General features: G+C 33.1%; 1 protein-coding gene across 1 annotated transcript in view; it reads left to right on the top strand.

Moving 5' to 3' along the window:
* The window catches only part of LOC143917881 (uncharacterized), a 94,486-nt gene extending 73,609 nt beyond the window's left edge, over positions 1-20,877 (top strand). The window contains exon 4 of the mRNA XM_077439495.1: positions 17,213-20,877. Within this exon, the coding sequence (XP_077295621.1) occupies positions 17,213-18,829 (1,617 nt within the window). The 3' untranslated portion in view covers positions 18,830-20,877. The remainder of the gene's footprint in view (positions 1-17,212) is intronic.
* The last annotated feature ends 1,080 nt before the right edge of the window (positions 20,878-21,957 follow it).

The raw sequence follows: 21,957 nt of genomic DNA, 5'->3' as shown, positions 1-21,957 counted from the left end.
GAGCCGATTCGTTTGCAGGTGATTTTTGACTCCACATTCATATATGCATAATAAAAATAGGAACGGCAATAAACTATCACTCGAGGCTGTGAACTCGTTGCAAAGTGCAAAATTGCACAACCAAACTCGAATCGATACCTTCCTCTCATTGTTCGCAAAAAAATATGACAATCGATGAATCATAACTGCGAAAACAGATTGCAGTCGCGTCGAAGGTGACAAGAAATTAACAAACAAAAGCTTGCCTGCCAATCAGAACGTGTGCAGGAAGACGTTGATGATTGTCCTCGTGTTTTATATTATAATGACATTCCCATTTGACTTTATACAATACAAATGTGCGAACAATAGTATGGTGTGTGTTCAAATCCAGATCCGAATTCCCGGGTGGAGTTTTTCGAATTCCACGTTGCACCATCTCGAAAACATCATCTCGCTTGTTATTCATGCCTAGCATACTCCACGCCCAAAAATCTACATAAATCTACATGCCGGCGTTACTGTTAATCCACGGATAGGCAACTAAATATTCAGACGTTGTCTTTGCGTGTGCATTTTTAAACCTGGTCCATTCCAGCATTCGCTCTCGTCTCACGTCCGAGTTTTTGCCTTACGACCTTTCCGAGCTCATTTTTACCCTCTACTATTGATACGTTGCATGCAAAGTATCGTTGACGTGCAAAGATTCGACCTCGACATTTCGAATAGCTTCAACCGTCTCTCAATCTGAACAATTTTGGAATACAAAAATCAATTACACATCTGAAAGGATGTAAAGCTTTAAGTACAAAGTAAACAAGAATACTACCTGCTAAGCCTTTAAAAGTAGCATTGAAAAAAAAATGCATTGAAAATGGATCGTGTAACTCTAATAATAGTAATAGTAATCATTTGTCAACGTTTATAAAGTCTGGTTTACACCGAAATTTCTGAATCCATAACCATAGCAGAATTACCCGGTGGAAATCTCTAACTGCTGAGTATTTTAGATTGTGGTTTGGCATTTAGATTGTGAGCATTACATTTTAACAACAATGAAGAATATGGAACTAGTTTTGGAAAAATACATTCATTAATAGGCTTCTTTTGTTTATTTTATATTGTTGCAAGATATATTAGAGAGTCTAAACACACCTTTACAAAACTCGAAATCCTCGGCGGTAGTGATCTAGGGTTTGTTTGAATTAGCTACAATTTTTAAACCTGATTTCTATTGGATTTCTAAATAACTCTATTTGGAAATGTTGGCGAAATTTTCAGCGTGGAGGGCTTTCAACGGAAAAGACGTCAAAGGGTTAAGTATCAATCTTAATTTAATTACATCTTCTCAGATGTATCCATTCCCTTCAAGAAGGCACTAATGCTTTTAGCACTTCTAATGTTTTCGGGAAGGATTTGAACACCCCTGTAGAAAACACCTCCTCAGTTCTTACTTTCTTAAGTCGACCAAGAACGAATTTATTCCTTTTTCTACTACTCTATGATGATACATATCTCTATTTCTATGTTATTATTAAAATATTTAGGTACAAGTATATTTCTTGTACAAATTATCTACATGTATTTTCAGCGTGGCGGGCTTTCAATGTAAAATACGTCAGTACTCAAAGGGTTAAGGGCGAAAACACACCGGATGGTATGGGACGTCGCGTGTCCTTGGCTTCCCGTTTTGCACGTGCAAAATGAATATGTTTGGGAGTTTTGCACTTGTATGCATCCTTATGCAACCGACAAGTTTCTCTACATTTCTTCAAATATGAGATTCACCGTTATCCATTACTCTCAATCAAGGATAAAATATCACCGAAAGCACTCCAGGGGGTGATTTTTGGTACCATGATTTATGTGTGCCATGAATGGCACACATAAATGCTAGGGGTGCTGAATTTTTTCGCATGTTTAAAAGTATCTAAAAAAAAACACGTACCACGTCCCACTCTGTGTGTTTTCGCCCTAACCCACTATGTGACTTCACAGTCAAATTCCCCCACACGTCCAGATTTATCTGTGTTACTTTACAGGGGCAAACATCCCAAGCACACGTGCAAACAACCCCCTAATAGGCTGATACAGTTCTGGGTTAAGTAGAAAAAATATATAAATATAGATTTCTACGATGGATGTCACAAATGCATGTGCATAGTGGCTCGTTTCAACTTTAAGTCAATGTTAGACTGCAATTGACGCGCCTAGTTTGATCTGTTTGTGGTTTTATAAGGTAGTAGCGTGTGTCTAAATGTAGGATATTTCAGTCGTAGAATCACTCGAGGATTGACAGTGTAAACACTCCATTAGATTGCGGTCTGGAACGACTTCTGATAAATAAATATGTACGATACAAACCGTTTCTTTCGCAACGCATCTGCGATTTGCGGTAGAATCTAATCTAATCCCATTTGACCGTTGACCATACGAATACAGATATATTTACACGTGTAAAGTTTTCCAATTGTGACGCTTTCGACCTTAATCGCCTTATGATTATCGCATCTGCGAATTTGCAATGGCCGTTTTCTAGCGCGTTCGCTAATGGCGCCTTCTGAAAATTAATCTACCCGTCGATCCCGTTAACCTTTTGCCTGCTTTCGTATGATCGTGTGCGAACATATGTACATATGTTTATGGGGTCAGCCAACTGTGTGGAAATTGAACAACAGGGTGTGGTTTTTCTGTGGTATTCCTTCGAAGAAGTCGCTCCATGCAGAACGTTGGAATAAATTGTATATAATAAAGCAAAATAGGATTTTCGTATTGAATACGATTGAAATTCAAATGAATATCACGGGTTGGATTTGAATTTGCGAGTGGTGTTTGGAAAGTTGTCGGAATATCGGCGAGACCAGTCTGCAATAAGGAAACATCATGTACGTATTAAAGATTATATTGATCTTCATTTGATATATTTTTTAGTGATATAAAGACATCGCCATTACAACTAGTCTCTTGTGCTCGTTGAAATTATTAACCCTTTGAGTACTGACGTCTTTTCTGTTGAAAGTCCTCCACGCTGAAAATTTCGCCAACATTATTTTGAAATCCAATAGAAAGCAGGTATAAAAATTGTAGCTAATCCAAACAAACCCCAGATAATTACCGCCGAGGATTTCGATTTTTGTAAAGGTGTGTTTAGACTCTCTAATATATCTTGCAACAATATAAAATAAATAAAAGAAGTCTATTAATGAATGTATTTTTCCAAAACTAGTTCCATCTTCTTCGTTATTGTTACAATGTAATGCTCACAATCTAAATGCCAAGCCACAATCTAAAATACTCAGTAGTTAGGGATTTCCAACGTGAAATTCTGCTATGGTTATAAATTCAGAAATTTCGATGTCAATCGGTGTTAATAAATTAATGACACGGATTACACGATGTTCAATGCATTTTTTTTCAATGCTACCTGGAAAGGCTTAGCGGGTAGTATTCTCGTTTGTTTTTTACATACTCAAAAAGCAACGCCTATCGGCGTATTTCAGGGCCAATGGACTTGTTGGCAAAACGCCGATCAGCGTTGGCCAGCATTCAAAGAGTTAAGAATGGGCCTCAAAAATACGCTGTTTTGAGTTAAACTTCTTAACGAACGGTCAAGTGAATTTATTTGATAAACTAAAATGGAATTTTGTAAAAGGCCCAGGTCTCCCTTACAAACCTAACCTGTTTCTCATCTGTTGTCTATGTATTGTAGTAGATTTTGCATAAGAAAGTTTTACTTCTGTAGTGTGTTGTGTAAAACGCACGCTCGATTTATTTTAATATTATTTTAATATAATATTATTTTATCGTATTCGAGTTTAGTAGTCAAATTTCTATTAGAAAAGTTTCATGCATATTTAAATTTCCAAAATCGTTCACAACCTTAATAAACCTACTGAATGTAACTTAACTATCAACCATAAACACATTTAACTTGTAATCAGCATCCCAAAATAGAAACCTACGTCATAATAATTTAAAAAAAAAATACCTGTATAAAAACCAAGGTCCAAGAATTTATAGAACCAACTAACCACGCTTCATTCTTACACGATTATGTTAGATTTGCTCGTTGGCATTCTGGGCACTGTCGCAGGCTTTATACCCTATTGCGCAACCGTGGGTTTTCTTTGCAAATTTATTGGCAAGCAAATGACTATTGTGATCATGCGATTTCGATTCCTACTCCCAGCTCACGATCGTCTATCTCCCGTGACAGCATCAACTTATGCAAATCCTCCTTCAGCTAATGCCAATGGTACATACTTTCATGATCCGAATACACATCCGCATCCATGCATATGTACATATGTAGTATCTATTATATTTATTTTTACATAGATATATACCAGGAAGGCTTGACAGGAAGACCCCAATGCGCCTTCCTGGATAATTAATTACAAACAATGCAGCATTTTATTATTACATAAATCACTGTATTCCCAGAAGTTGAAGAACACGAAATAGCAATTAATTAATTAATTACAGAATTAATCTATTGAGACATCTACGGATTTAGATTTTGTACATAATTTTTACAAATTATACACACAATAAATACAGAAGATTTGTGACAATAGGAAAGATTATTTTTTGCCAGTTTTGAGGAACCGTTTCAACAATGATCAGATAAAATTGTCAAACTCTGATAAGAAACATAGTCACAAATATCCCCAAATCTAACCAGCAGTATGGCGGATCGAACCCACTGATCACTTTGTGCCAAAAATATACGCTACCATTAAGCCATACTGCTGGTATATAACATGTACGCACAGCGGTGTAGTCGGGGCAGGTCGCCGCCCTGGTACTTTGATGTGAAAATTGTATTATGAGTAAAATTAAAAAGTATTTTAGCAAATATTAATAACACTTGAGACGAGAAGAATAAGAGGCGACTTAATCGAAGTCTTTAAAATAATAAATAATCATCATAATTGTCCTATGTCCAAACTCATTACGTTCTATGAAAACACTCATCTTAGAGGTCACACTCTCAGACTCCAAAAAGAAAAATCAAATAAATTGATTAGAGATTCCTTCTTTTCAAACAGACTAGTTAAAGCTTGGAATAGTCTTCCCAACAATGTAGTAAATTCTAAAAACCTTAATATATTTAAAAATAAGCTAGAATTCTTTCTTTCGCTTGAAGTTTTTTGTAATTTTTCTTTTCCAATATCTTTTCTATATTTTGCCTTCTTTCAGTTATTATGTTACCGTCTCAGATATTTTTATTCTCTTTTATCTTGTGGTATTTTATTCTCATATTTCGTATTTTTTTGTCATGTTCACTTTTTTTCTTTTATCTTATTACTGTTATGATTATTTATGTATATTAAATCAAATTCCATGGGTCTGTGGGCTTTACCGCCCTCCTCGTGTATTATTAATTAAATAACCAATATTTCATTGTTGTATACCAAATATTGTGAGCAGACTCTCGTTCTAACATTTGGAGACCACAACCGAAAAGTAATCCGAGTTGTTGCTGTTGACACACAAACACAGGTTTGAAAAATCAAAGATGTTGAAGAAGATGTATGGAAGGAAGTTTTTATAAAATATAAAAAAAAAAACATCATAATTTCAACAAGAATATTTGTTAATTAGCATTTTATTTTTTTCATAAATATTTGAACTACCAATATTAGAATACATATTTTTTAAGTAATGAAAAAAGAGGGGGGGGGGGGTGGGGGTCATAAAAATTAAACACCGCTCTGGTTCTTTTTACTTTATCTATGTTTTTTTTATTTAGCACTACACCACTGTGTACGCATGCATCTACATACTTCTGAAACATCGGTCTCGAAGAATCTGATCGCTTTGGTATTTAGTTTGAATGCGAGAGAAAAGCACGTTCTGATTATTATAGGAGAATGGAGAAGTTGCGAGTGAAAATGGAACGGTGAAAGATATGTATGTATATATGTACCTGTACACACATATCGATGTCGAAATGAAAGTATTCGAATCGCATTACTACATATTATTATATCCATTAATACACGTGTGTATGTATGTATGTCCTATTTACTGTCCGTTAATCGATACGATTCTTCTCGTTTCGTTAAAAATCGTGAATCGCGACTGGATACGCAAATTAGAAGACAATGGCGATTGCATCTTTTTCGCCGCTAATTACCCGATATTATAAATTTAGTGCCACGGTCACGCTCAAAGATGGATGCTGGTTTAAAAATCGTTTTATCATTATCGTCATCGGCATCAGTATCCAATGTACTTACATACATACATATCGTTGTGGAAAAAATAATAATACGAAGAAGAAGTGGTACAAGGCACATTTGAATACAATGCAACAGCGTCGTCTTCGTTTCTTCATTACTCGTATTATTGCGATTTAATTTGCCAAAAGATTTTGATCCCATCACACGGATAATATTGAGATCACAATATATACGTATGTACTTGATAATTACTATTCTAAACTTATCAGCATCACTATTATGATTTATTTTTTTTTATAAAATGAAAACAAAATTGTACTAATTATGATTGATTTCTTTTACATTTTACATTCGAGTCGCTGATTTAGAACTTGTTTGTTTTTATTTTTAATTTTTGTAATAAATAGCGTGTATCATATATATTATATGTATGACGAATGTATGTCTGCATGTTTGTACATATATGCAGATTTGAAACACAGTGTTTCAATGTTTTTAGAAGCTTTTATGTATTTTTTCACATATTTGAAAACTCTGTTAATAAGTTACATTCATGAAATAATTGAGACAGAACAGAACTGATCTTTCACAAGTTGAAAAAATTGAATTTGATTTTTTTACATAATTAAAATTTGAACTGGGATTGGAGTCACGTTTTTTAACGAGAGCTTCTTCTTTCTATTCCAGTCTTGACTTTCTAAATCTATTCTATTTTTACAAGGCTCTTCTGGGGTTTACTTCGCAAACGATTCAGTATCTTTTCCCACAGTCTTCCGATCGTTTTGTAACTTTTCCATTTTGCGCGGTTTGGTCAGCGATGGAAATTAAAATCGATTCTGATAGTTCGATGGTGAAAAATAATCGTAATAAACACGTTTAAAGATGCTACAATTCTGACCATCTTGACGTTTGAGTAGACTTTTATATTTTCCTTTCCGCCAACCTCTCGTTTTGTCAGATTTTAATTGTTTAAACGCCTGTATCTTTAACTTTTTCACACTATATATTATATAATTAGCATTATAGGCTCTTTTTATCTCTCAAATATATTTTTACTTCACTCATAGGTTATATAATGAAATTTAAAATGTTGAATGTTAAATTATAAACAAAATCGATTGGCGTGTTATGGCCAAAAGCCGAACAACGGTTAACCGTACATATCTGTCATCTGCGATATTTTACAAACATTATATTATACTATTGTTTATTATTTATATTATACAGCCTGCCAGCCCCGAGAAGAGGCTGGCAGGCTGTTCACGATCGTCATTTAATTTAAGTCCATTCATGTATTGATCGATGAAACCTTCAATATTTTCCTGTTTACCAATTGATAATTTTGTTTTAAAATATTATAATGGTATTAAATCAAATTGTAATTAATATTCATGTTCAAATATATTTAATTTAATGCTTAAGCATTAATTGCATTTTGTTTTATTAAAAGAAAACCGTTTGATTACAAATCCATTGTGTATTAGCCACTTCGTATTTAAGGCTATTAATGACTCGAAATTAATTTTGGTTTCTTCACAGACATATCCTGTGATTCTAATGAAATTAAAAAACTCAATATTTTTTGTTGATTTGTGATATATTCAAGAGGTAGTGTCAAGGGTTGGCATTAAACACATATAATAAAATAATCGAATCGGTTTCTAAAAACACGCGGTGATTAAGTGGTTAACGACAAACATTACGGTTATTATTATCAAGGTGAAGTTAAACCTATTAAAACAAACACGAGTTTATTTTTATTTTTTATCGATTAATGTGACATAATAAACATTATCGCACACATGTAGTGAAATAACGTGTACTTATATTTTAACACTTTTACTGTTATTTTACATGTGGTACTTGGATTGCACATCAAATTCAGAATTTGACCTTAGCGGCAAATGTCTTAAATATAAATAAAATAATGTTGGGCTTTGTTTGGAGCAAGTCGACCGCACGGTGTTGTTGCGTTTTGGCAATTAATTTCTCATATTGGAAGTAGTCGTGTCCTTCTGTAGGTATTCCATTGTATTTTCGGGGTTGTCCAGGTGAATCTGCCGTGTTGTAAGTAGATTTATGGCAATGGTGATGAGAGAACAATGGGCCCTAGTCAATTTCGTAGTCGAACAATACGTTTTAATAGTGGTGCTACTTGTTTTCTTAAATGTGTAATGAAAATAAATTGAGATATTGAGTAAGATTGTTATACTTCAAATTTACATATTGTACAAGTTGTACTTGGATAAATAAAAAAAAAGTTTGGAATATTCACAAAAGTCACATTAACACATTGGATTCAGGATACGTGGAATCTGCGCTTTAAAGAACATTTTAAATCTGGCGGCGGGTATGGAATCTGCGTCTTATCAATTTGATGACTCAATCCAGCGTTTCCCAAACGCAGATATATCTACAAAGGGTCGTTTTATGGCGGAAAACATTGCGATCATTATTTCTGCGTGAAATAGGAAATTGCGTTATTTTAGAACTGTTAAAAAATGGTTTAAAGCAGCGTTTCTCAACCTGGGTCTACATGGCTCCTTTGGGAGGCCCAGACCCTCTCAAGGGAGGCACAAACCAAAATTCTACTTTTGGGCAGGCATAACGAGCTCTAGGGGACGCACAGTTATTATATTTAAATAATATTGAAACAATTACAAGGAAAATGGTGTAATATTATAACGCGTATAAATGTAATTATTGCTTTTCTTGGAAAGCTCAATCTTTTCAAAATTAATATTGGACGACGTGAGTTAACACAATTTCCATCATTGGATACTATTTCTTATGAAATACAAGATGATGATCTTTACATATATGTACATATATTGAACATTTGAAGCAGCTTCATGAGGATATGCAAGTTAGATGTAATGATATTATAAATCTAATAATATTCCAGATTGGGTGATTGATCCATTAGTGTGAATGCGATTGAAATTGATATCGAATTGTAAGAAAGTCTGATATATCTGCAAAGTAATATGAATGCACAAGTAGATTTAAACTAAATAAAGATAATTTTTGAATCAGCACTGAAATAGCGAGTATTTTTCCACAGCTTTGCGAGAAGGCAAGTTTATATTTCACTACATTTCCTGCATCTTATATCGTTGAATCTGGATTTAGTCGAGCTTTGCATCTCCTCTCAAAAGCTCGTAACCGTATGTCACTAAACTTTGAGAAAACTTTGCCAAAATTAACCCTCCCTCACCGAAGTGGGGTATACAAGTGCCCCAATTTTTACGTTTTTCGTAATAACTGTTTGGTTTTCAAAGCTATACACCCTATATTTCTTGTATTCCTAGAATGAACTACATGAAGTTTATTTTAATAGATTTTGTATGATTTAGAAAAGGGGGGGACATCGTAAAAAAATACATGTATACATTTCTACGTTCTAAAGTATGATTTAAAGGCGGTAGCGATAAGTCATGTTTTTGACTGTTCACTTGCATATTCTTGTTGATCAATGAACCAATGCGAGAGAAAGAGACAGCTATATTTTCGTAAGCTGTTGTTTTCGTCGCTTTTGGCGCGTGGCTATTGAGTCATGCAGTCGCCTGTTGGCCTTACCTATGTATGTGCGTTTGCATGTCGATACTTGTCGTTATTTTTTAATACAAAAATAGTCAAAAACATGCTATATTTGAACTTTTTTTATGTTGCTGTATAAAATGATTAATAAGATATATATTGAACTCATTTGTATTGAGAAAATCTGTATTTTGATTAACAAATACTGGGGTCTTTCTCGGCCCCGGTTAGGGACACTCGTTCGATCTCGAAGCTCCGTCCTTCAATGGTTTAGAAAACGTACATAGTAAAATATGTACAAGAAATGAAGTACATATAAATGTGTGCATCTGTATTTCGCGGATCATACTATTATTTAAATTTTTATTTTATCTATTCGGTATTTAAAAAGTTAGTCAATATTCTAGACTTTTTTAACGCTCGGTATTATTCGAAAGGTTGGCATTACCTCGTTTTAAGTACATAAAATAAAATGGATAGAATATCGCATTACTTTTAATTTACTATCCGTATATTGAAATTTATCGTTAACTCGTGTTGAACGTAGATCGTTATCTGTTCAAATTGACCTTTTAACTAGTTTATATAAAAGTAATTTCAAATATGTCGTCTCGACAATCTGATCGATTGTCTTTTGATCCAATTTATAGGTATGTGTGCTATTTATTTTTCAATCTAGTTTTTCTTGTTTTTCAAGTCGATCGATCGTAAATTTGAGTGTCGATCCACTTTTGCGACTTTTTAAACATACATATTATTAAAGGACATTTCGTCGCGATATTTGCGGCTTGCTCTGAAAGATGTTTACTAACTCGATTTCATCATTCAAATAAAAAATGACCCCAATATGACTTTTATTTACGTTTGAAAACGATCTTCATTCAGCAGTCGTAACGTTCGTGCGAAAATTCTAACGTTTTATGTCATTGCTCTATTTTCACATCATTATCTTCTTATTTTAATAGTAATATAACCATTTCTTAATTAACGTCGTCTGTTTAAAATTTATATAACGGCTTGCGTGAATTATCCACATTACCCGGATGTGTAAATGTGGATATAATATGCACGTATAATAATATGATACCCATCACACGTCCACACACAGTATTGTATTACTCGCTTAGTAGACAAGTAGGCCGCGGTTGTAAGATCGATGTTAAGGTCTCTAAAGTACTTGTAAGTACATACATACATAGGTACTTTTTAGGGTCTGGATTTGAATGTTATTAACATGACAAGGTCTTCTCGCTTTTCATATGTAAACACGTGAAACAATCACGTGTTTCTTTTCATCTCAAAGCCCCCTTTGAAGTTGAAACCATCTCTGCCGAACAATGGTCCATTGATATGATCCACTAGATTTTTTAAATGAAAGTACATATGTATGCACTTGGAGTATGATGTTTATGCAAGGTAAAGAAATCGAGATGTTGTCTTGTACCTTATCAAGTTTGACTGCATTTCATGGCATTCTTTGGTGGTTTGAAAGCAATTCCATTTTGAGAATACATAGTTTCCTATGCGGTTGTTGCGTTTCCTGTATACTTACATACATATTTCCGGTTTGGTTTATTTAAAATGTGTTGTTGGTCAGTTTATGCAAGTCGAAATGGCACACGTGATGATATTCGAAGACAGTTAGCTATTCGTATTTGCATTCGAAAACAATAAAATTCGTAATCCGTTATGTGTGATTCCGTCGAATTTGAATTAGTATCTGCATATATTGTAATTCTTGTTTTGTTCATTTTTCATGGCTATAATAAATAATTGGTCAAATGTCAAGTTGACTGTTTTTTTTTTATTAATTGCTTGTGCTTATATACTGTTAAGATTTTAGTTTGTCGAAAGCAAAATTTTGTATTTGATATTTTATACTACATATAAAAAGAAACGTTTGTAAATAGAAAAATGTATAATATCGGTTAAACAAACATAATTTTTGGTAGGGGTAGGCGAAAATTAACCCTTTGAATGCAAGTCCATGGGCCTGAAAAATGCCGATAGGCCTTGTTTTTTGAGTATGTAAAAAATAAACATGAATACTACCTGCTAAGCCTTTCCAGGTAGCATTGAAAAAAAAATGCATTTAACATGGGTCGTGTAATCTGAGTCAATGTTTATAAAGACTGGTTTACACCGGAATTTCTGAATTTATAACCATAGTAGATTTTCCCGATAGAAATCCATAACTGCTGAGTATTTTAGATTGTAACTTGGCATTTAAATTGTGAGCATTACATTTTAACAACAATGAACTAGTTTTGTAAAAATACATTCATGAATAGACTTCTTTTGTTTATTTTATATTGTTGCAATATATATTAGAGAGTCTAAAAATACCTTTATAAAACTCGAAATCCTCGGCGGTAGTTATCTAGGGTATGTTTAAATTAGCTACAATTTTTATACCGGCTTTCCTTTGGATTTCTAAATAATTCTAGTTGGAAATGTTGGCGAAATTTTCAGCGTGGAGGGCTTTCAACGGAAAAGACGTCAGCATTCAAAGGGTTAACTACTGGACTGTGCTATTATCTCGACACGTTCGGACCTCTACATTGTCAAAAAAGCAAAAAAAATGATTGACAATAGAAATTTACAATAGATTTTGAGGCCAGAATTAGGGGAGGTGAAGTCTTTTATTAGGATGGATATTCACCTGTGAATGATTGTGTCAATAGCATTGAAGTATAATGTATAGAATAGTCATTCCTAACAAAAGTATCGCTTAAAAGCGAGCCATATCGAAGAGAGAGACGGAATGTCAGAAGAGAGACAAAAGAGTGAGGAAAAAAAATTCGTGGAAGTGATCGTCCCTTGACGTTCAGGGACGCACGGGCACATACAGATGTTCGGACTTTGTCGAACTAATACTACCACACAATTTCACTAGTAGAGCCTATTTCAAAGAGATCCTACTGCTACAGAGATTAACAATCAACTGAGCAAAACAGCCGAAATCTCCGTTTGAACGGAGTTTTTGTAAGCTAAGAGCGCTTCTACCCATTCTACTTCAATGGTCAATAGACTTTAAAAGTGCTTCAAAATTCAGCACGATGGCTACAGATCTGTTTATAAGACAAAAAAATTCACAATTCCGTGAAATTTCCCGACTCCTTAAACTGCCATCGAGTTCGATTTGCATTCCATAACGATCTCGATGCATTTGCATTTATGTAGAATACTTTCACGACCAAAATTAGAGTTTTAACGTTGTTTTTATTTGTATATTTTAAACAAATTTTTACACTTTCCGTTGAACTTTCTATTATAGTAGCTTGTGATCCGGGCGCTTGGGTCGTTTCGTCTCGAATCGCACGGCGCATTCCTCGTATCATCTTCTTTCCATTATCGATTATTCTCAAATGTAGCATCATCCGTGGAGCCTTTCACTTTCGCGCCTCCTCTCCCCCTTCTCGGGTTTAAAACGTCACTTTTGTGCTTTCACTTTTCAGATCGATCGCATCCGATGTAATGGCGACAAGGCCTAACCGAATTGGCCAAAGGTCGTCCCGTTTGGCTTTAATGTCGTGATCAATCTTCACCGATGCTGTGGATGAATGTCATGATGTTATCTCATTGTAACCCTCGCCAATGTGTGTCTACCTATACTAGAGTTGTACAATTCGACCGTCTTCTGTTAAAGTTAATTGTTGAGACGTTGTAGGTGACGATTTGTTTACAGCAGTTGTCTGTCGTATCTGTTTTTCAGCGACAAACGACTTGATAAGGCTTTTTTTTCACAATACAATCGGTTAACACGTTCAACCCGGCGTGTACCAGCGGTGGTCACTTCATTGAGCACCCCAACACTAAAATTCCTATAAAATTCTAAAGATTTAGGGAAAACTCATTATATAAAATGATTTAATGCCGTCACGCGTAATTGGGTGCCGATACGCGTGACAGTGCCGCCACATGGGCAAATGTATGAAATCATGCGCCGGGCTGAATGTGTTAAATGATCGGAATGAAATATTGACAAATGGGTGTACATATACTGTCAATTTAAGTACAAAAATTATTATCTTATAAAAAATTATGTGTAAAATTAAAATTAAAATGACATTTTCTTAAAAAAGCTTCAAAACAGTCATTGAGCGACTGTTTTGATAATCGACATTCTTCCATCGAGTTTGTTTACTGATTTTTTTCCTGCCATCACGTAATGGAGTTAATTCAAGACACCATGATATGTGCGTATCGACAGAATCAAGGTCGAGATAAATTGCACTCCAAGCGTCATTGAAAATGCGGAAATTTGTGTCAACAGCTTACTTAAATACACACGATCGTTGTATTATTATAGTACGTACATACATATGTATGTATGTATACTAGCCAATATACCCGCTGGTATACAATAATATAAAATATTTAGTAGACACTACATAATATCAATCGATTTTAGTTTGGGCGACGCCGGGTATATTCTTGGGATCATGACAGAACCAATGGACTTACCGCATAATATGTATTTTGGGCTTAAAATAAGTAGTTCACATATTTTGTTCGAATAATTCGAAGCAATAATTATATGCTTCATAGCTTTTTGGATCATGATACGATTGTATTGATTTATGTATGTACATATTTATTGGGCTTAAAATGAAGTAAGAATGATTGATTACATCATAGACAAACACAAGTGGGTTTTAATTTTACTGGAATGGTAACATTTCTACTATGCAGTAAGTAATAATCAGATTAGTAGAGAAATTTTCAAAATTTTATTCTTCTTGATTGTGGAAAATTCACAGCAATCAAAATTCTTTGTTGTCATTTCATTAGTCACGTATTGAATGGATAAAAAAATGATTCCATGTTGCTCATACTATATTTTTGTACGTTGACGATTGGAATAAAAATTTCATTTGTGACGTCATCTTCGTGACTTGGGTTCGAAAGGTCAAAAAATATGCGTACTTTTTTTTTTTAATAAATTTATAGCTCTAGTGAAGTTCGCGTGATTACCCTTGGGTTAGGTTAGGTCAGAAAAATTTCAAGGGGAAATTAATGTTGAGATCAAATAGTCGAATTTGCTTTAATGAAAAATAAAATAATAAATAACGTTAAAGATTATATATCTATATACCTCAATCAATATGTCCAGAAAGCACCAATGTGAACTTTACCATTGTTACAGTTCACGGATTGGTATTAGGGTCCGGAAATAAGGAAGGAAATATCAGAACATAAATGTTCTGATCTTTCTATATATTTAGATGGAGTGCCTTCAGATGAATGAAATTTCAGGCAAAAAATTCTGTTATATCTGAAAAATATAATTATCCAGCAATGATGTAAGAATATGAAATTTTGGTTCTATGTATGTATGTATAATATATGCTAAAATTCTCAAAAATTAAAGTACAGCACCTATGTAACAGGGATGAAAAAATTGTAGGCAAATGAGTGGGGAAAAGGAAACAAGGCAGACGGAATACTGAAAAAACCACAATCCATATATTTAAAGAATCATATCAATTGGTTATGTAATATGTATGTATATAAATATGTTTTAAATGCTTTTTATTATTACGAAATTATGTTCACAATACATCTTATATCTATTTTAATAGCTACTGATCTACTGATCATTTTCTATTTTACAATTTAATTTAATTTGGTTAGTAATCATAGTATTATATTATTCTAATGTTAATCTACAGCATAATAGGAAAAAGAGCTCAAAAACCTATTATATACATATGTATATCATTAACTGTTGTAACTTTAACTCAATGCTTTGTTTAGTGGATTGTAACTGTAACCGACCAGAAATTCTTGTACTTGAATATCAAACATAAAAATAAAAATTATCATCATAACAAGCCAATTTTCGGTAACTATATAATATAATAATAATAATTTGCATCGTTTGTCACAATTGAACTTGGCAGACGAATTCAATACGTTGTAATTGAGTACACTTGTGTGCGAAATTGATGTGTTTATGTACATGTTACAACTTAACACAGCTCAAAACACGTAAATTTAAACGAATTAACGTAACTACACACGAGTATATAATATATATAATATAATAACAAGTTTTATTTCTTGTGACGCACGAATCGTGTTCTGGCTATTATTAAATTCCTGATATTGTATTGACTCATGTTTGAAGATGTACCTATAACCTATGTATTTACGTTTTGAAGGTAGACTTTTTGTACCTATTTGAATTTTCGATAAAAAACCGGAAACTGTACGTATTTTTTGCATTAGGTATCTACGAGGCAGGTGCTTTGGTAATTACGTATAACGAAAATAAAAGCAAAGGAACATGTTGCTGGTATTTTGATATTATTCGAGTATTAGTCATAGTACATATTATGTACTTACAAATGAATTCTAAATATTTAGTCATTTTATTTCGTAGGATTAAAATAATAATATACATAAGTAGATGAAATTGTGTCATTGTATTGTATATCCGCTAAATTTTCAAGTACGTTGATAAATAATCGTGATGTTTATTATGAGAGTGACGCCATCATGCAGACTAAAGTTTGATGAGGTCGTTCGTGGTTTGTCATGTCGTATTTTTAATTCTAAGAACTCATAATACTACATAGTATTGTACAATGATGATTCTTTCACAAAAAAAGTACATATATAAGTAATATTTTGGAATAATCCCAACACAACTATGTATGTACATGTTATATTAAAACATATGAAATCGATGTTTCGTTGCTTGTTTTGGATTTAATCTGTATATTGTTTGAAGCTCTCAACATTCTATTTAATATGTCAATAATCCTGGGAAGGTTCGAAGCTTTCGTATATGCTGGAAAAGTTATTCGATAATTTAATAATTTTTTTTTTATAAAGTTACATTTTATTTAACTTTAATTTTAACCCCAATGCACCTTCCTGCTCAGAAATATTGTACATTTGATACAAATATTAATAGTATTATACTTAAGTACATAAATACATATCAATTAATATCCACAGGGACATCTATGGTCAAATTTGTAAATTAGCAGCATTTTAAACAATTCAGCGAATTTCGAGATTGCTGAAAACTCGAGATTTTGCGAGAAAATGGGTAAGGTTGCCTATTTGTTGGAACCGTTTCAATGAAAATCAGATAAATCGGCAAACTCTGATAGGAAACGATCGACCTAGAGTCACAAATCCAAGGTCTGGCCAGCAGAAACCAGTGGAATTTGAACCCGTGACCACTTTGTTCAAAGCATTATATGCTATCCATTAGTCTATTCATATGTACATATAAAGATGAACGTTTTTTTTACATGTATTTGTTTATCAGTAATACAAATATGTATACAGTTACGAATAATCAAATTTGGTATGCATGAAACCTTCATACATATACAAGACTATACAAAATTTTCTATGTACCTACATATATGTATGTAGTTCTCTATGTATTTTGAAAATATAATGATATTTATAATTTAAAATCCAAATTGAACCAGTTTTAAATTTGATCTCGATATTAATGTTTTGTGTTATTTTGTTTTCAGGCGTTAAAGAGAAGCACCATCTGGCGCTGGGCAGCGCTGCTAGGAGGATGGGGTCTCCTGGCGGTGATGCTGCTCCAATTCCAAGCAGGTCCATTAGGAGGCGCCAATGGACGTGCTGGCGGCGGTCGTGGTCTTCTCCAAGCACCCTCACCACCTCCGATTTTACCAACATCCCAACCGCTGGGTATGCTCCAGCCTCGGGTCGACCATCGGCCACTACCATCGGAGGACATCCTGGCTATGGAAGCCGAGAAAAGACTACCGAGTCTACCTATAGCCTACTGGGAAAAACATAAAGGCAAACAAACGATCAAGTTTTACAAGAATAAAACTTGTGCAGCGTTCCCGACCATCTATGATTTGGAATTTGATAACGTCTACTGGCAAACGCTCAGATCGAGCAACGGTACGTTTCACTTCTTCGGTGCTTACTATGACATCAGGCCCACTTCACTTTTGGGACCTGCCGTCAGGATACTAGCCATGATCAATAGAATCGAGCCGACCGTTGTAACCCACTGTCAACTGTGGTTTGATAATCAGAACGAACCCGTCATCGTGAAGACGCTAGAATATAAGTATATTTGGTATAAGAAATGGGGAAACTACAAGCAAGGTATATTTCAACCTTATTTGTTAGCTTGCCAAATGCCGGCTGCTTATAAAAAAGTTGCACCAGCGTCGGTATCAATAGTTGAAAAACCATGCGATGCTGCAAAAAATAATCTGCGTGTAATTTATAACAAACCGCCTGAAAAGAAGAAGTTTGCTGTTTGTGTTAAAGGATTAGATTTCTACCATGAAGATTTGTCGGTTAGATTGGTCGAATGGTTGGAATTGTTGTATCTTCTCGGTGCCGACAAAGTGTTCTTCTATCAACTTCAAGTACATCCTAACATTACAAAGGTACTTCAACACTACGAGCAGCAAGGAAAAGTCAGTGTTACGCCATTGACATTACCAGGTGGGCAACCAAATGCACCAGCATTTCAACATTTGTATCTGACGAAGAAGACCAACAATAAACGACAAAACGAACTCATCCCGTACAATGATTGTCTGTATAAAAATTTATACTCTTACGAATATATTGCACTCTTAGACATTGATGAGGTCATAATGCCTGTGAAGGATACTGATTGGGGCACCCTGATGGATAAAGTTGTAGCCACTTCTAATAAAGAACACGCCGTTCCGAGAGCTTCGTACAACGTGCGAAACGTTTACTTTTTAGATGATTTACAACATGCCCACGGCTGGTTCAGCGATATTCCTAGATACATGCACATGCTGCAGCACGTATATCGTGCCAAAAACTTTACAAAGCCGATGCAGTACGTGAAGTGCTTCCACGATCCCCAAAGGGTGTTGACACTACACAATCACTTCCCGTTGGCGTGCTTGGGCTCGTCGTGTACATCTTACGCCATTGACACAGAAGACGCACAGCTTCAGCATTATCGTGCTGATTGTGTGAAGACTTTGAAGAAAAGCTGCGAGCAGTTTAGACAAGAGTCTGTTATGGATACGACTGTTTGGAGGTACAAAGATACATTGGTCAATCGCGTGACGGACACATTAAGGACTCTCGGTTTCTTTGGTCCACCGGATTCTTGATTAGTATCCTTTATGATTATTAATTTCGGACTGATGATCGAATTGGAGAATTGCTCAATTGCTGTGCCACTGAAAGTTTTTCTAGATAAGACTTTTTTAATGAGTTTTGAAATGTAATGAAATGAACTGGATTGACGTTTAAGTTTCACCAAATTTTCATGTTAAATAATTTGTAAATCATATTTAAATTACAGCTTCTATATATGATATATGTAGTTCAAAATTGACGTGATTCTTAGAAGAACTATAAAGTGTAGTGTAAATCGACTTATAAATTTAAAAAATGTGTACAGTGTTAATAATATTCAAGTGCCTAAGTCATTTCGTAATGTGTATGTTATATGTATTAAAATATTGCTGATCTTTTTTATATTATATATAATACATACATATATGTATTTATTAATTTAGTGAATGTAGAATAAGCATTGTAAAGATTCCTATATTTATTCAATTTGTATTATTAAGTTTCCATTTATTATTTGTTCATTATTTTATCAAATCACCGTTTCATGTATGCTAAGACTGTATGTTTGTAATAAACGATAAATAATGAATTTTATATCATTATATCAATACATATTATCCATACGTATTATATATCATTATCTTGATTATAATGTCAAAGTATATTAATTTCAGAGTAATAAAATTACTTTATAATAGCAGCAACTAGTCATGTAAACAGATTGATACAACTGACACATTGTCATTGAAGATTTTTTCCCAATTCATCTTATATTTTATGTTCTATGGAAATTTGAAAAATAATATTGACTTCATTAGATGCATTAACTATCCTTTCAACATAAAATGTTTTATTCTTCATATTACTAATTTTGTTAAATGTGAATTTTTGTATGGAATCATGTTTTTGCTATGCCTTCATTTCACTACAGACAATTTGTAATTGCATCGAGTTATTAGGAATTTCTTTGCATATACATATAATAAATCAACGGGCTGGTGGTGGTATATAGAATCTTGAATCTTCTTTTCGTATTTGCGTTTGTATGTTCATATATATATAAAATTTATCATCAATTAAAAACGTAAACTTTTACAATACATATTATTAAAATTTTCGATAAAGAAATTATAATATATGCAAATCATAATCAGTCCTTTTGAAGAGGGTGTTTGATTTCTACAATAAATTTTTGATGTAACCAAAGGATGTTTAGTGAAGATGTGTTTTAAATTTACATTTGCTTTTGTGTGTATTCCAGTGACAATGTAATGATTTTGCATGCATATCAATTGCATTAGAAATGCATTTTATTTACGATGTAAATAAGTTCTGCTTATAAAATGTGTTTATGTATGAGAATTTACATTCAACGGTCCTGATTCGATTCCATAATTTAAAGTTAAATTGCTTTTGCACAAGCTAGTAGTTGCAAACGTGAAGACTGAATTTTTAACCTAAAATGGTTTATTAAAGCAATGCTTGTATTTATTATTTTATTGTTGTTTTTATTTTATAAATTAATTTTTATCGTTAAATTTTCATTTAGTTTCACAAGTTAATTTTACAAAAAATTAAATCCATTAGAAAATTTATAATTTTGAAAACCAAAGGTAAAGTGTAACTAAATAAAATTGATTTTATTACTTTTCGATCATTTTTTCATAAAAATATGATTTGTTAATTAGTGTTATACGTATTTTTATAACTATTCTTGTAATTTTATAGTGTAATCTTGTTAATTGACAATATGTATACACTATTTACAAGCTTTTTTTATGTTTCATTCAACATTTGCGTGTAAAAATATCAAATATGAACTCAATTTTAAGCTTTATAAATTAGTTACAGAAACACGCTGTTTGATTTTATTTACTGTATTGTATGTAGGCTTAATTTTTTTTTTTTGACTGTCAGTGCCAAATTTTAAGGACACTATCCTGATGATGGCTTTTGCCATATTTCCTTGAAAAACTTATATGTAATACAATATAAAGTGTAAAATAAGTAGTCATTTTTACTCATAAGTATTCGATAAGATGTAGAAATGCTTGTAGTAGTCTATTTTAAATAAACATTTAAAAAATTTATTTGCATATTTTTGTATAACCTAATCTTTTATTGCAATATTTCTTATTTTTCCTTTAAGTTTCTATATGACAAAAATTGCAATTATCCTTATATAATATTAATTCAAGAAATTAATCCTCAATCACTATCATTATACATATGTATATATAAAGACGCTATTCTGTGTGTGTGTCCTAACTCTAGCCGAACATAATGAATCGATAAAAAGCCTAAACTTCATTCATTAATTAAACAAATTTTCTATAGATGGTGGTAAACTCTCTGCCAAGCGGAAACATTAGTAGCGATCAGTATATTAAGTTTTTTTCCTTCGTTATTGTATTCATATATACGTTTTGGCAGTGGTTTATATGTGACGTATATATGTATGTATTTCGGATCGAAACGACTATTATAGTACGGCGAGCATTATCTCAGACAGGCAGACACACAGACGGAATAGCGATATTATATATCTGTTTCAAATGTGATTTCGATTCCTTTTTCAGTTCCGGATCCGGATTCCTTTTTCAGTTCCGATTCTCAATTCCTTTTTCAGTTCCGTTTTCCAATTTCTGTTTCAGTTCTGAATTAGTTCAGACTCCTGTTTTAGTTCCGATTTCCGATCCCTGTTTCAGTTCCGATTTATCTATTTTCCGACCTCTATTTTAAATCACGTATCAATTTATTTCCGAAACCACCTGTTGAAATTTCAACAGGCATAACGCTAGTATATAGTTTATATAATTATGTAATATTTGTGAAAATGTTATACATACAATATGTACATATAATACAAAAATTACAGTTTAAAAATTTTATAATTTTATCTATACATATTATGTGAATATTTTGGATAATATTTTCATATATGGATGTTTCTATGAATAATATTTCAATCTAAAAATGACTGCCGGTTCAAAATTTACATACATTTTTTTTGTCACATTCAACACAGCTAAAGTTCAAACAACTCAAACCGCTATTGTTTGTTAATAACGTATCCACCTTTCAACTTAACCATCACACTACCAAATCAATTACGCCAATTTTATTTTAAAATATCACAAATAAGTGATTGAATTTGAAC

The sequence above is a fragment of the Arctopsyche grandis genome, chromosome 10, assembly GCF_051622035.1.
Source record: "Arctopsyche grandis isolate Sample6627 chromosome 10, ASM5162203v2, whole genome shotgun sequence".
In the NCBI taxonomy this organism is placed as follows: Eukaryota; Metazoa; Arthropoda; class Insecta; order Trichoptera; family Hydropsychidae; genus Arctopsyche; species Arctopsyche grandis.
The sequence above is the reverse complement of the archived record's forward strand: the minus strand, read 5'-3'. Positions and strand labels throughout refer to the sequence as shown.